We start from the raw sequence: 16,354 nt of genomic DNA, 5'->3' as shown, positions 1-16,354 counted from the left end.
CTCTGTGTTTTTCATAAAGAGGATAACAAATTGCTGGGTTAGTAAGGAACTCGATTTGCAAATCGATTCGTAATCGAATTCGCGAATCCAATTTAAATGATTCTTTTAATCCTTTGGATATGTCTGAAATTTGTGGTGCTGGTCTTTGACTCTGTGTTTTTTATGAAGAGGATAACAAATTGCTTGGTTAGTAAGGAGCTCGATTTGCAAATCGATTCGTAATCGAATTCGCGAATCAAATTTGAATGATTCTTTTAATCTTTTGGATATGTCTGAAATTTGTGTCGTTGGTCTTTGACTCTGTGTTTTTCATAAAGAGGATAACAAATTGCTTGGTTAGTAAAGAACTCGATTTGCAAATCGATTCATAATCGAATTCGCGAATCAAATTTGAATGATTCTTTTAATCTTTTGGATATGTCTGAAATTTGTGACGCTGGTCTTTGACTCTGTGTTTTTCATAAAGAGGATAACAAATTGCTTGGTTAGTAAGGAACTCGATTTGCAAATCGATTCATAATCGAATTCGCGAATCAAATTTAAATGATTCTTTTAATCTTTTGGATATGTCTGAAATTTGTGGCGCTGGTCTTTGACTCTGTGTTTTTTATGAAGAAGATAACAAATTGCTTGGTTAGTAAGGAACTCAATTTGCAAATCGACTCATAATCGAAATCGCGAATCAAATTTAATGGTTCTCTTAATCTTTTGGATATGTCTGAAATTTGTGACGCTGGTCTTTGACTCTGTGTTTTTCATAAAGAGGATAACAAATTGCTGGGTTAGTAAGGTTTCCATTGACCTAAAAAGGTCTAGGTTTCCATTGGGTCCGCACTCCCATGTCTGAAATTTGTGGTGCTGGTCTTTGACTCTGTGTTTTTTATGAAGAGGATAACAAATCGCTTGGTTAGTAAGGAACTTAATTTGCAAATCGATTCATAATCGAAATCGCGAATCAAATTTAATGGTTCTCTTAATCTTTTGGATATGTCTGAAATTTGTGACGCTGGTCTTTGACTCTGTGTTTTTCATAAAGAGGATAACAAATTGCTTGGTTAGTAAGGAACTCGATTTGCAAATCGATTCATAATCGAATTCGCGAATCAAATTTAAATGATTCTTTTAATCTTTTGGATATGTCTGAAATTTGTGACGCTGGTCTGTGACTCTGTGTTTTTCATAAAGAGGATAACAAATTGCTTGGTTAGTAAGGAACTCGATTTGCAAATCGATTCATAACTGAATTCGCGAATCAAATTTAAATGATTCTTTTAATCTTTTGGATATGTCTGAAATTTGTGGCGCTGGTCTTTGACTCTGTGTTTTTATGAAGAGGATAACAAATTGCTTGGTTAGTAAGGAACTCAATTTGCAAATTGATTCATAATCAAAATCGCGAATCAAATTTAATGGTTCTCTTAATCTTAAGCTACAATTTCTTAAGTTGTATGGTCTCGTATTTTTTAGCTTATTTTTTGTTAATTTTTACCCGTGTTTCTTTTTATATGTTTTTTTTTGTCCGCTACTACTAAAAACTGTGTAACTGCATATAGAGTTTTTTTTCATTAAAAATTAAATTTCTACATTTTTTCTAATTTTTCAAATGTAGATATTTTTGTTGGTTTCTACTTAAACAATTCAAACAATCAGTTTTATTTCCCCTGCTCTTGTTGCTTTAATACTACGTTTTGTACATCGAAATAGTGTGATTTGAACCAGCTAAGAGTTTATTGTTGACCCACCCCCCTGAAAAAGAATGGCCCGTGAACAAACATATTTCAGTATGTGGAGGAACATGACATTGAAAATAATAGTCATTGAAGAATACATTGAATAATAGTTGTATTAATGTTTCATTATTTTATGAGCAAAGCAGAAATCTGTTGTACTTTAGTTTACAAGAAATTTGTTCTTACTTTGTTTGCAGTGTATTAAATAGTCTATTATTTTATGGGAAGGGAAAGATTTGGAAAAAATCGAAAGTATTTTTCCTAAAATCATCTTTGCACCCAAAGACGCAACCATCGTCTTCAGAAAAAAAGATCAATAATATGAATTTGCTAGAAGTGATGGACCAAAACCTAAAAAGGTCTAGGTTTCCATTGGGTCCGCACTCCCAAAGGTTTCCAACCTGCTTAAGTGCCCGTTGTACATAAACAAATATGAAGACAATACTTTGAACCCTAGAATTGAAGCCTGACACAGAAACATATTTCTGAATATACAAAAAGATTTCAAAATCATAAATAAAGTGTGAAAAAGACTAGAAAGATTAAAGAACATACAAAGATACAAAAATATTTACCTAGATCACAGTAATGAAGATAGAATAGGTCAAGAGATCGTGCAAAAAAAAAAAATTTAGAAAATCCTGTAAGTTTTGTTAAAAGTAAAATTACAAGAATCAATACACATAAAATTCCATATTTCTTTCCTTGACATTTCAAAAAACTCAACGACTTTTTCCCCAATTGTGTCCTGTCTTCACAAAGGCAAACACAAAAAGACGATTAAATGGGATTAAATAATTTAATAGTTACTAATGTGTTTGTTTCAGAGCGTCAAAAGGAAGACGTCGGATTGGCACTTGTAGAAAGTTTAAACTTGTCTAGGAATGAATTAAAGAAGATGGAAAAACTCAATAAAATCAATATACACTTGCAAGGTGAGAGTTTCTAACGTTGTATGAGTTACAGATTATATGCCTAGAATATGTTAGTGTCAGGGAACTGCACAATGTAGGTGTTTGGAGTCTGGCTATCCCAATCCTTATTTTTCTGAATTCCTGGGGACTTCTTATCGAAATCTAAGATAAACTTTGTTTTCTTATTGCCTTTCCCCCCGAAGAAAGTTATGCGTACCCGCCAGTTTTTAGTTCAGAAACTAATATTCTTCTTTTTGAACTATACGCTTGTTGTAGTGTTAATCGTCTAGACTACCTATAACAGGGAATTCCCCTCCCGGGAGGTTTTCTCTAAACGAGAGGCTTTCTCGACACATTATTGCTACATATAATGGCTTCCCAGCAAAGGTTATCCCAGCAGACCTTCTCGTGGTGGCTCCATCATTAGGTGTAATACATATAAAGGAATGAAAAAAAGAGGTAATTGCCTTGATTGATGGCATATCTCCGTAGTGTTTTGAAAAAAGGGCATAAGTCCGCCCTTCCTAATTTTACAGGAGACCAAAAACAAAACAAAAATCTTTCTCACAAATCAAAAGTTAACATACTTGAAACTTTAAAGCCTCATACCAAGATAACTTTTCGATTCAAATTCGCTGGAAATGTTCAAATTACTGAATTGCTTGTTGCTTAGAAGATAAGGGACTTGCACCTTTTTTGAAACGACAATCTCAAAAATTTAACTTTCCAATTCGCAAAATGGGCTTAATTCATTTTAAACTTCTATTTTTTCACTAAAAAAATCATCAATTCAATACGTAAAACCAACCAAAATCAATCAAAAGACGAATATTGTTTTCCGGGAAGCTCAGCTTCGTCTGGAATATACTTGTGAAGTGCCTTGTCGAACAGAAGGTTTCTGTAAAACCAATAGAAATCCTTAGATGAAGGGCAGAAGAGACGTAAAGTCATCTTACTTTGGTTTCCTGATCGCCTGGCCATTTGGAAACTTCTGTGTAAGAAACAGGATGGTAGCAACTTGGCTATTCTTCGTAAATTCAGGGTTCGAAATGGCTCATTTTCCTTGTAGGAAGTCTTGAACTTGACTATCCCTAAATTTTTTTGTGTACTGGAACCAGCGGAATTCAGTCCACTTGAACTCTTTTCTTGTCAATGTCAATGTTTCTTCTGACAAAAATATTCTTGAAGAATTCAGAAAAATCGAAAAGTTCATCCTTTATTAGATGAGCATTCATAGGCATCTTGCATCAGGCAGTCCTGAGGATATTTGCCCAGTCAGCAGACGCTGTGACTTGAATGTTTTTTGTTTTTTTTTACTTTCTTTATTCTTGTATGGTCGACTATAGTCGACCTTGTATGGTCGACTATTATTCTGGTAAATTGTCGACTATAGAAGACTAATTTCACCTTAACATCGGGGGTCGGAAAATGTCCAGAGTTCCTCCTGGTTTCAGTGCTTTTTCTTTCTCTTTTTTGTTTTTATTTTTGTAAACTTTTTCTTCTCTGTTCTTCACTCTTTGCCTTGTACAGGTCAAACGTTTTCGCAATATTCAAGTTTGCCGACAGATACTTTCCGGACTAAGGAGTAGGGAAAGCGCTAATGGGTTTCGATTTCATTAGACCTATTATGGGCTTTTCCCTCTGGGGTTGAATGGGGTTTCTAAACTACACCAAGCTCGGTTATATTTGAAACCATTCCTCTCAGTTCTTTTAATGTGATGCCAAAGGTCCCAATAAACAGGTTTTACGGACAGTCTCTGCTTCCTCAGCACTATTTTTGAAAAAGCTGGTTCTTCATCAAGAAAAAATGAACTTCCGCCCTTTTTGTGTCGTAATTTTTTACGAATTTGGACTTCAGCCCTTTTGGCAAAATTTTAACTTGGCCGGAATGAAAGAAAAGCCCATTTTGAAAAGGCAAGTCAATAGATCTTTTTGAGCTCTTTCAAACCCGACGCTTTACTCATTTTTGGAAAAAGCGGACTTAGGCCCTCTTTGCAGAACGCCACAATTTCTTAGATGGTGGGGCCAAAAAAGCTGATATTACAAACAATAATACAAAAGATGGTATAAAGAAAACCCGATATTAAAAAAAAAAAACAAAAAAAAAAACAAAAAGATAATAAAAAGAAAGGGAAAAGATTAACTTTATCTATCTAATTTATGTCTGCTCATGTGCAAAAGTTTTTTATTATTATTTAATTATTTTAATCAGTTAGTTACAAGTATAAATGTTAAATCATATTTATTACTTTTTCACCAAAGCAATATGACTTGGAAGCTAAGAATTTGAAACGTCGCTTGCTTTGAATACTACATATATGTGAGCTGGCACGTACGCAGGGGGGGGCCTTCGGGCACGGCCCCCCGGAATTTTGTGAAATGTTTAATTTCCCCATGGTTTCTTGGGATTTCTGGCAAAAGTGGGACATTTATTAAAAATTTACATACATGTGTGAAGCCTTTTTGGGGGGATTTTACTGCATGCAATTATCCGGTCAAGTCACTGCCCAATTATTAACTAATTTTCTGTCTAACTTTTTACCCTCTTTGAAATAATTAGCAACTGTACTTTTATTTTTTTTTGTAAAGAGAGTTTGCTTTCCACAGCAAAATAGAATTATCCTTGATATTAGGGCGTTTATCCCCCTTTTCAAGATAAAGTACAGCTTTTAATGGATCAGTTTTGGAAACTATCATTTTTCATTAAAATCTACGTTTTGCAATTAAAGAACTACCCCCCCCCCAAGGCACCCATATTGCACTATTAACCCCAAAATTTCCCTTTCAGTGGGATATAATAGATTAATCACTGGTTCTAAATCGCTATGAACATAATCTGAGCCTAAAACGTACTTTTGAGGCTTCAGTCTTCTTCCCCCCATCCGCTACAATACTACAGATTTAAGTTAATGTGTATTTTTCTGATATACGTGCTTTTGCATTACTAAATAAAAAAAGGGCTACTTTATATCTGCTGTTTCGAAGGGTTTGCCCCCCCTCCCAGAAAAAAAATGCTGCGTACGTGCCTGTATGTGAGCTAAGAACTTTGTAATCAAACAGTTCATGGTAACGGACTGTAGTAAGCAGCGATTTGGCTTAATAGTAACCGAAACTCTAAAAAAAGGAATTTTAATACCAATAGTTACATCAAAAGAATCGCATTTTATGCTGATTTTAAATATATAAGTTTCATCAAGTTTAGTCTTACCCATTGAAAGTTACGAGCCTGTGAAAATTTGCCTTATTTTAGAAACTAGGGGGAAACACCCCCTAAATGTCATTGGATCTTAACGAAAATCACACCATTAAATTCAGCATATCAGAATACCCTATTGTAGAAGTTTCAAGCTCCTATCTACACAAATGTGGAATTTTGTAATTTCTGCCAGAAGACAGATCGCGGATGCGTGCTTATTTGTTTTTTGTTTTTTTTTTCCCAGGGGTGATCGTATCGACCCAGTTGTCCTACAATATCGCGAGAGGGCTCATTCTAACGGAAATTAAAAGTTCTAGTGCCCTTATTAAGTGGCCAAAAAAATCGGAGGGCACCTAGGCCCTTTGCCACGCTCATTTTTTCCTCATTGTTACCGGATCAAAATTCTGAGATAGTCATTTTGTTCAGCATAGTAGAAAAACCTAATAATTATGTCTTTCGGGACGACATAATCCTGCAGAGTCCCTGGGGGAGGGACTGCAAGTTACAGACTTTGACCATTGTTTACATATAGTAATGGTTATTGGGAAGTGTACAGACGTTTTCAGGGGGACTTTTTCGTGTTGAAGGGGGGGAGGGGCTTACGTGGGCGGATCTTTCCATGGAGAATTTATGATGAGGGAAGAGAACTTCCACGAAGGGGCTGCAGGATTTTCTAGCATTATTTAAGAAAAACAATGATAAAATTAAAAAAAAAATCAGCTGGAAATAAGTAGCAACATTAAAACCTAAAAAAAAAAACAACAGAAATTACTAGGTAAATAAGGGGTTCGTCTCCTCCACAATACTTCGCTCTTCACATTAAAGTATTTTTAGTAATTTCAACTATTTATTCTACGGTCCTTGGGATTCAGGGGATCATTCTTAAGGAAATGGGACAAAATTCAAGCTTTAGTGTAAAGAGCGAGGTATTGACTAGGGGGCGAACCCCTTATATACATAATAAAAGTATACAAATATAAAAGTTCGTTACGTAAGTTTATTCTTAAGTTACGTATATTTATTACTAATAAAAACGTTCGTAAAAAATGAAGCGCCACCCCAACACCTAGTTGGTGGGGGCGTATAAAATAGATTGTCATATAAATAGATTGTCAGGTTTACCGACTCTTGAACATGCAACATATAATGGTCCATGGGAAAACAATCCGTATTCAGATCTATACCTCATGATTCTAATGATTGCCCTTGAGCTTTGTTGATGGTGATTGCTAATCGACCATTCCCTGTGTCACCGTCATCATTTATATATCCCCTGTGCCACCCGGCATCCCCTTTGTAGTTGTGTCCCTGTGTCCCGGTCGTCATTTATATTCCCTGTGTCCCGGTCGTCATTTGTGTCCCGGTGTCCCAGTCTGTGATTTCTCTTTGAGTGTCCCGGGCGTCATTGATATTCCTTGTGTCCCGGTGTCCCGGTCGTCATTTGTGTCCCGGTGTCCCGGTCTGTATATACATTCGTTTTTGAATTGGTCTTTTTTTTAGTTTTTAGTTTTTTACCTTTTTTAGTTTTTTTTAGTTATACCTCATGATTCTAATGATTGCCCTTGAGCTTTGTTGATGGTGATTGCTAATCGAACATTCCCTGTGTCCCCATCGTCATTTATATATCCCCCTGTGCCCCCGGCGTCCCCGTTGTAGTTGTGTCCCTGTGTCCCGGTCGTCATTTATATTCCCTGTGTCCCGGTCGTCATTTGTTGGTGTCCCGGTCTGTATATACATTCGTTTTTTTAGTTTTGTTTTTCTCCTTTATTTTTTCCTTTTTATTTTTTTTTATTTTTTAGTTTTTTTAGTTTTTTTAGCTTTTTTAGTTTTTTTATTAGTTTATATTTTTTTTTCTTTTTAGTTTTTTTTGTAGTTTTTACCTTTTTTTTAGTTTTTTTTAGTTTTTTTTTTTTTTTACTTATGTCCTGGTCGTCATTTATACTCCCTGTGTCCCGGTCGTCATTTGTGTCCCGGTGCTTTGTTGATGGTGATTGCTAATCGAACATTCCTTGTGTCCCGGTCGCTTTCTCTTTGAGTGTCGTCATTTATATTCCCTATGTGTCGGTGTCCCGGTCGTCATTTGTGTCCCGATGTCCCGGTCTGTAATTTCGTCAGTCGAAAACATGACGTCAGTTGACACACAAACATGACGTCACTCGACAGACACACACACACACAGACAACTTATTTTTATATATATATAGATAGATATGAAAAAGGTTGTCCCCTCCGCAACGCCTGGCTCTTTGCGTTAAAGTTTTTTTATTGTTTTAAAAAGTAGAGTTGTGAGAAAGAGTCAAACTTTAGCGTAAAGAGCGAGGCGTTGCGGAGGGGACAACCCCTTTCATATACGGAACAATTTCCGTTCGTTTTAAGTTTTAGTGTCGCTCCTTACTTGCAGTTAAAAAAAACTTGTTTTTTTTATTTAATACATACTAAGGATTATCTTAGCTATTTGTGTTGTGCCTGATCATATAGTCGCTGTTACAGAGGCGGTTTTAGTGGAGGGAAGAGGCGGCACTTGCCTTAGGTGGAGCAATTCTAGGGGCACAATTCAAATGAATAATCTGACGGTTAGAATCACTTTGTAATTTTTGAAATTTTCTTTTTATTAAAGTAAAGTAGTGGGTGCAGTTAATAAATGAAATTAATGAATACGTCATTAATGAAATGACAAAATAATCAAAAAGAAATAATTAAAATAATTAAATTCAGATAACTAATAATAATTAAAAAGTTTAAATAAGAAATTTAAAAATAAGTAGAAACTGAATTATTTATCAATTAGTAATTAAAAAATGACAATAAATGACAATGTTAATAAATGACAATTTTCTTAAAATTTTGTCTCGGGCGCTAGAGAGACCAGAACCGCCACTGCGCTGTTGCGCCTAAACGTCGTATTTAAAATTTTCCCGTCTCTCTGGCAATTTCCAAAACCTTTTCCTAAGCTGTTTAAAGAAAAGGATCAGCAGGTTCATTTAGAACAGGAGGATCGAATCGATCAGCAGGTTAATTTTGAACAGGGAAATCGAAGTGGTTAGCACGATCAGCAAGTGAATTTAGAAGAGGAGAATCAAAGTAATCAGCAGGACCAGCAGCTTAAGTTTGAACAGGAGAATTGAAGTGATCAACAAGACCAGAATTTTGAACAGAAGAATCGAAGTGATCAGCAGGATTGCCAAGTTAATTTAGAACAGGAGAATCGAAGTGATCAGCAGGATTAGCATATTAATTTAGAACAGGAGGACCGAAATGATCAGCAGGCTAATCTAGAACAGGAGAATCGAAATAATCAGTAGGATTGCCAAGTTAATTTAGAACAAGAGAATCGAAGTGATCAGCAGGATTAGCATATTAATTTAGAACAGGAGGACTGAAATGATCAGCAGGATCAGCAGGCTAATCTAGAACAGGAGAATTGAAGTAATCAGCAGGATCAGCAGGCCAATTTTTAACAGGGGATTTGAAGTGATCAACAAGATCAGCATGCTAATTTTGGACAGGAGAATTGAAGTGATCAACACAATCAGCATGCAAATTTTGAACAGGAGAATCAAATTTAGAACAGGAGAATCAAAGTATGATGGAACATGCTTAGCCGTGCTCTGCAGCCTATGTAACCGTGCGTAATTGTGATTGTATTGATAAGGGTGATAACCCAAGCATTATACACTATTATTACTTGAGTTCAGACGTATATAAAAATAGCTAGGGTGGTCATCTCGTTATCTTTTAACTTTATCTGTTTAGATTATGACTGCTCATATATGACTGCTCATTTATGCTCATAAAGTTTTCTTTTTATTCTGTGCCTTGCTTTCTTTTACCGCTGGACCCTTCAAAATCTACTTCCACAGAAAAATAGATAATTTCTTCGTAAAATAATGCCGCAAAAAAAAACTCAAAACAAAAATTTTTAATTTTTGAAGAACTCAAAATCTTTTCGTTCATTTAACTCGCTTAAAACTTTATACAAAAACCAATAAGGTTTCGAATAATACATTCATCGTGCAAAATAGTCATTCGAGGAAAGTTCCAAGCTTAGTATGCTTTTAAAAGCAATCAGGCTTTACAAGAAAAATGATGTGCTACATCATTGCTACCCATTGAAAAAAGTGATTCTCCTCGTTCAAGGTGGGGGGCTGTAACTTTCCAACGGTGATCCCAAAGGCCGGTACAATTTCCGAAGGTTTAAGGCTTTCTTTTGAAATTCCCGCAAATTTTATTTTTTGCACTAAGATTTGCTCTTAAAACTAAGCACAATAATAATACCATAAAAGTTCAAATGGTGATTTTCCTTCACTTGGCTGGGGTTCGGTCACTATGGGCTAGAGATCGTTATTTAATAGATTGCAACTATTGCTCCAACCATGATTATTAAATTCTACTTTCCAGAAATAGGAATTGAATGATGTGATCAGCTTGCAAAAATATACCACAAGAAAAAGAATTGAACTGGAGCACACCTTCTAACATGCAATTTATAGGGCAATAATTTCTACTTTTTCTATATTTTTACTATTTAGGAAAAAACATCGATCCACAAAAATCTTAACCACCTTATTTTCACTGTCATGTGGAACAATAAAGTAGGGCAATATAACCTTTCGTTTTGCCCCTGATAATATAAAACTCTCTCAAAGATTTTATATGGAATAATAGCAAGCCTCCACTTGTGCAAAAAATACAGGGGAAAATCGTAAAAAGCTTGAAATCCAACAGTTCGTGGTAACAAACTGCTTGTAAGGAGTGACTCGGCCCAAAAGTAACAGAAACTCTAGAATATAAATTTTAGTAACAATTAATACATCGCAAGATCTGGCTTTTTATGCTGATTCCAAACATATAATATAAATATATTACCCATCAAAAGTTACGAGCCTGCAAAAATTTGCTGCTTTTCGAAAAAGGATTGAAACACCTCCAAATAGTCAAGTGGTCTTAAGGAAAATCACAACTTTCCACCGAGATGGTTTTTTTGTGGCATAGTTTGAAAAACATTCAGAAATTAAACATTAAAAAAGCTGTTTCAACTGAAAGTAAGGAGCAACATTAAAACTTGAAAGAACAGAAAATATCCCGTGTACAAGACTGGAGCTGCCCCTCCTCAATCCCTCACTCTTAACGCAAAAGTTTGACTTATTTCAATGCTGTAAGAACGACTGCTGAAACACAAGGGCAATTGATTTGGAATACGAACCTTTTTTAAAGCACTAAAAACTTCAGCGTAACGAGCGTAGGATGGAAGAGATGACAACCCCCCTTATGTACGGAATAATATCTGTTCGTTTTAATTTTTAGTATTGATCCTTACTTTCAGGTCAAACCCCATTTCCAACTTACCTGTTTGGTCTATTTAAAATAAATTTAGACAGTACAAGCCTTTTCTTTTATTGCTCATTCGGATTTTAGCAGTTCCCATCAAGACAGTATCCAGTATTTTTGTTTGTGGGGGAGGGGTTATAAAAAACTTTAAAAATGTATCAAAATTTGTTTATATGTATTTTTGTTAAGTTTTCATAAGTAGGATAAAATTACGGAAGGGGAGGGGTTCAAACCTCCTAACCCTTTGGAACCGCTCTTGGTTCCCAATCACATATCCGTTCAAAAAAAATTCCCCAGTTCAATCCCTTTCCTTTCTTAATCTGTCCTCATTTCCTTATTTTCCTCCTCCAGTAATTGTCTTTTAGCTTCAGAAATTGGAAATTGAATAGGTTCATTGCCCCTCTTAAGAATTGAGTGATTTTATTTAACCTGAAAGCTAAGAATTATTGAGAAACTTTAAATTGTAATTTAGGTAAAAGGATCTATTAGGACAAGTTAAAGTGGGCAACTTATGTTCTTTAAAAAAAAGTTTTAGTAAAGGCCTAATCTCAATGGGATTTTAATAATACCGGGATTGAACTAGTGGTAATTTCAGAAATCAGTTGAAACCAAACCCATTCATTACAGAGGTTTAGCTGACGTCCAGAAGTGGGTTTAGCCAAAACGAAAGTTCGGTCGATTTGAATTAAAGCAGAGCCAATCAGAATTGTCACTGAATTTTCTGTTGGCAAATGTCCAAACCTTATCCAGATTAAATAAAAAAAACAAGTTTGTTTAAATGAAAGTAAGGAGCAACATTAAAACTTAAAACGAACAGAAATTACTCCGTATATGAAAGGGGCTTTTCCTCCTCAACGGCCCGCTCTTTACGCTAAAGTTTGACTCTTTCTCTTAACTCTATTTTTAAAACAGTAAGAAACTTTAGCGTAAAGAGCGGGCCGTTGAGGAGGAAAAGCCTCTTTCATATACGGAGTAATTTCTGTTCGTTTTAAGTTTTAATGTTGCTCCTTGCTTTCATTTAAACAAACTTGTTTTTCTATTTAATTTCTGAACGTTTTTGAATTAATGCATGTTTTGATTTTGGCTCTCCGCACATAAATAATTAAAACGAAATTTGCTTATTAATTAATTGCAATTAATCGGAAGATTTTGAGAAAAAGGAGCGAGGGAGGAGGCCTAGTTGCCCTCCAATTTTTCGATTACTTAAAAAAGCAACTTGAACTTTTTATTTTTTTATAAACATTTTCATTGGTAAAAAATATATGTAACTTACGAATTAATTTACGTAACGAACTTCTATATTCGTATGTTTTTATTGCGTGTATGAGGGGGTTCAACCCTCGTCGATACCTCGCTCTTTACACTAAAGCTTCAATTGTGTCCCAATTCCTTAAGAATGACCTCTGAATCACAAGGTCGTAGAATAAATAGTTGAAATTACTAAAAATACTTAAGCGTAAAGAGTGAGGTATAACGAGGAGGTAAACCCCTCATATGTGTAAAAATCTTTGTTCGTTTTAAGTTTTAATGCTGCTCAAAAACTTTTATATTTATTTGTTCATTGTTTTTTTTTTTTAAATAATGCTAGAAAACCCTGCGCTCCTTCATTGAAATTATCTTCCCCAATGACAATTTCCTCCATGGAAATATCCTCCCACGTAACCCCCCCCCCCCAAATCTCCCCCTGAACAAAAAAATCCCCCTGAAAACGTCTGTACGCTTCCCAGTAACCATTACTATATGTAAACACAGGTCAAAGTTTATAACTTGCAGCCCCTCCCACGGGGACTGCGGGGGAGTAAGTCGTCCCTAAAGACATAGTTATTAAGTTTTTTGACTATGGTGAATAAAATAGCTATCTCAGAATTTTGATCCGGTGACTTTTGGGAAAAAATGAGCGTGGGAGGGGGCCTAGGTGCCCTCCAATTTTTTCGGTAACTTAAAAAGGGCACTAGAACTTTTAATTTCCGTTAAAATAAGCCCTCTCGCGACGTTTTAGGACCACTCAGTCGATACGACCACCCCTGAAAAAAAACAAAAAAACAAATAAACACGCATCCGTGATCTGTCTTCTGGCAAAAAATGTGAAATTCCACATTTTTGTAGATAGGAGCTTGAAACTTCTACAACAAGGTTCTCTGATACGCTGAATCTGATGTTGTGATTTTCGTTAAGATTGTATGACTTTTAGGGGGTATTTTCCCCTATTTTCTGAAATGAGGCAAATTTTCTCGGGCTTGTAACTTTTGATGGGTATAACTGATCTTGATGAAACTTATATATTTAAAATCTACATTAAAATGCGATTTCTTTAGTGTAACTATGGGTATCAAAATTCCATTTTTTTAAGTTTCGGTTACTATTGAGCCGGGTCGCTCCTTACTACAGTTCGTTACCACGAACGGTTTGATAGAAAAAAACCGCAAGCAATAATACACGGAAAAGTGGAATAAATAGAAGTAAAATATTTGGGAAACTAGGGAACTGGAGCTTGTCAGATCTCAATAATATTGTGCAACAAGAGAAACAAGGCCATATAAGCTCTGAGATAATAATAAATTTAATGAATAATTATGGTATTAGCTGATTTTAGTTTTTAAATTATACAATTTGAAATGGTAAAATCTGATCACCAGCATCATCTAGTACTGGATTTTGTAACAGGCTTTGTTTCGGTATAAGTACAATCTTATCGTGAATGGGCCCTAAGTAAGGATACCCTAATGGAAGACCGGGGGTGTCAACCCCTTCCCCCATAGACAACAATCAACAGAACGGTGCAAATTTTAAGTTGCAAATTAGTACCAAGGCTTCATTAGTGCTAATTTAAAATGACACTTATAATTCATCAAATGAGCCATACTAAGTAAAGGCATATGGATTGAAGACAAAGGAGTCAGCCCCTTACATCTTAGGCGTATGTATGTAAGTTGCAGTTTAAGTAAAAGATTCAATTAGTGCTAATTTAAAATGACACTCAGATTCATTAAGGAAGCCATAATAAGTAAAGGCATATGCGTGGCAGACAAAAGGGTCAGCCCCTCTTGTCTTAGAGGACCGTTAAATTGTGCAACATTTGGATAAAATATAGTGCTTTCTTCAACGTTTTTCAAACCTTGGCTAGCACCTAAAGTAATTTTGTAGGCTTCTCCTCTCCCTCTTATAAATTCTTATGTAGGCTAACTTGTTAAGTCCCGACTCAATGGATGGAGTAGCTTGTATTTGTGAAATATTGATAGTAAGGATGAGTTTTTAGACAACAGCGGGAGCAAGACGAATATCATCAATAATGCTGTAGTAAACCACCCTTGTTTTTTCATATTTACGGTATGTATCTTGACATTACCAGGGAAAATGTATATTTTTCTAATCGTTTCATATCTACTAATTAAATTTTTTAAAAAGAAGTTTTTCAACTGAAAGTAAGGAGCAACATTAGAATTAAAATGAACAGAAACTGTTACATATATCAGGGTACTGCCCTTTCCTCATCCCTCGCTCTTTACGCTGAAGTCCTAAATTTCTTTAAATATACATATCATTCAAATTGAATTGCCCTAGGGTTTCTGGAGCCATTCTTAACGAATTTGACCAAAAAGTCAAACTTTTCTTTCTTGAGTTTTGAAAAGAATATTAAAATTGTTCATGATTTTTATACTAACTACTCAATATGTAACCATGATTTTTTTTTTCAGGTGCTTGGTGGAATAGGCTGCCCTAACAATACCCACTTAGCCCCTTCTCAGGTGGGCACTAGGGATTCGTTTACGTATACTGTTGTGTGGTATACTGTGAATAATGCGCAAGGACTTACTTGTGCTGGGATTATAGGAGAGCATAGGCATAATACAAACTTAAAAAAATAATTTGAACTTTGGTAGTTATCCTGATCGATTATTAATTAAAACAAACATAGTTTTTTTCTGATGAAAGTAAAGAGCAAAGTTGAATGCTGGAACAGAAAAAACTCCTGCTTTTTAGTTTAAAGAACATATTGAAAACTGTTTAAAATAAAATGTCTCTCGATCTTTCCCTGTAAATATGGAATTCAGAAAAACTAGCGCTTTGCTGAAAAAACAAAACCAACGCAAAAAAACAGGAATAGCCTATGGGTAGAAAATCCTTAAGTAGGCGGTAGAAACTAGAAGACTAATTTTGCAAAGCTCTCAATAGTGTTTGACTGGCCGCGAGTTTAATCAATTTAACTATGCAATTTTCATTCTCTAAAAAGACTCGAGAAAGCCTAGTTTTCTAGCAAGCATACTTTAGGGGGGATCAGGCTCTTATCAAAATTCTAAAAATTGAATTTCATTATTACAAATCCGTCAAATTCATACAATGTCACGAATTTTTTTTAGAGATTTTAGAAAACTGAAGAGATTAAAAACTGTGGAGATTATCCTGATGCTCTTTTTATGCTTCTCGGGCTTTCAGCTCCAGAAACGGCACAAAAATGTACCATATGACACTTGAACATCTCTAAACGTATTGAGCCATTAATTATGTCTAAACGGCGTTACATTATCCGTCTAGTCCTGACTGTCGGTGTACTATTTATGAAACTTAATAAGGGACTTGGAGGGGGGTAGCCTATAAAGGAGGGGAATTTCAAATCTCAGGTTCGTTTTTTTTTTTTACTGTGGAGATTATGATGGCACCGTTTTCTGCTTTCCAGCCCTTCGACTCCAAAAATGGCACCCGAAGTATATTCTGGGTGCCATATGGAGCTTCATGACTGTTGTCGAATCAAAGATATAAAAAGCTCGTAGATACAAACTACAGATTAGTTTTAAAATGAGCACTAGCGGTGGAGAAAAAACAGAAGAAATTGAAAGTTTCACATCTAGAAAGTACTTTTCCTTGTTATATAAGGTGAACGGCTGTAATTTTCGGGCGAAAGACGATTGATCAATGACCATGGCGACACCAGTGGTGCCCGTTTTATATCGATTCGACGCCATTTTTCAAGGGGTTTCTGGCTCATTTCGAATTACTATAAATGTTTTTGTAATAACATTTTACTATTAAGATTAATCGAGATAATATTTAAATCCCCTGAATCAGCCATATATGATATTTTTTTCTCACTTGACAGTTTTTGAAAACGCTTTTTAAAACTTTTGGTTACTATGGGCTAGTTTTCGCTCCTTGCTTGGTTGTAGCTACTGTTACAAATTTGATTCGAT

General features: G+C 35.3%; 1 protein-coding gene across 2 annotated transcripts in view; it reads left to right on the top strand.

Annotated features, from left to right (window-relative positions):
• Window positions 1-16,354, top strand: part of LOC136026159 (ankyrin-repeat and fibronectin type III domain-containing 1-like) — a 254,211-nt gene that overhangs the window by 154,970 nt on the left and 82,887 nt on the right. For both annotated transcript variants that reach the window (XM_065702463.1, XM_065702464.1), the window contains one exon: window positions 2,558-2,665. In XM_065702463.1, the coding sequence (XP_065558535.1) occupies window positions 2,558-2,665 (108 nt within the window). The remainder of the gene's footprint in view (window positions 1-2,557; window positions 2,666-16,354) is intronic.

Source organism: Artemia franciscana, chromosome 4 (genome assembly GCF_032884065.1).
Source record: "Artemia franciscana chromosome 4, ASM3288406v1, whole genome shotgun sequence".
NCBI lineage: Eukaryota > Metazoa > Arthropoda > Branchiopoda > Anostraca > Artemiidae > Artemia > Artemia franciscana.
The sequence above is the reverse complement of the archived record's forward strand: the minus strand, read 5'-3'. Positions and strand labels throughout refer to the sequence as shown.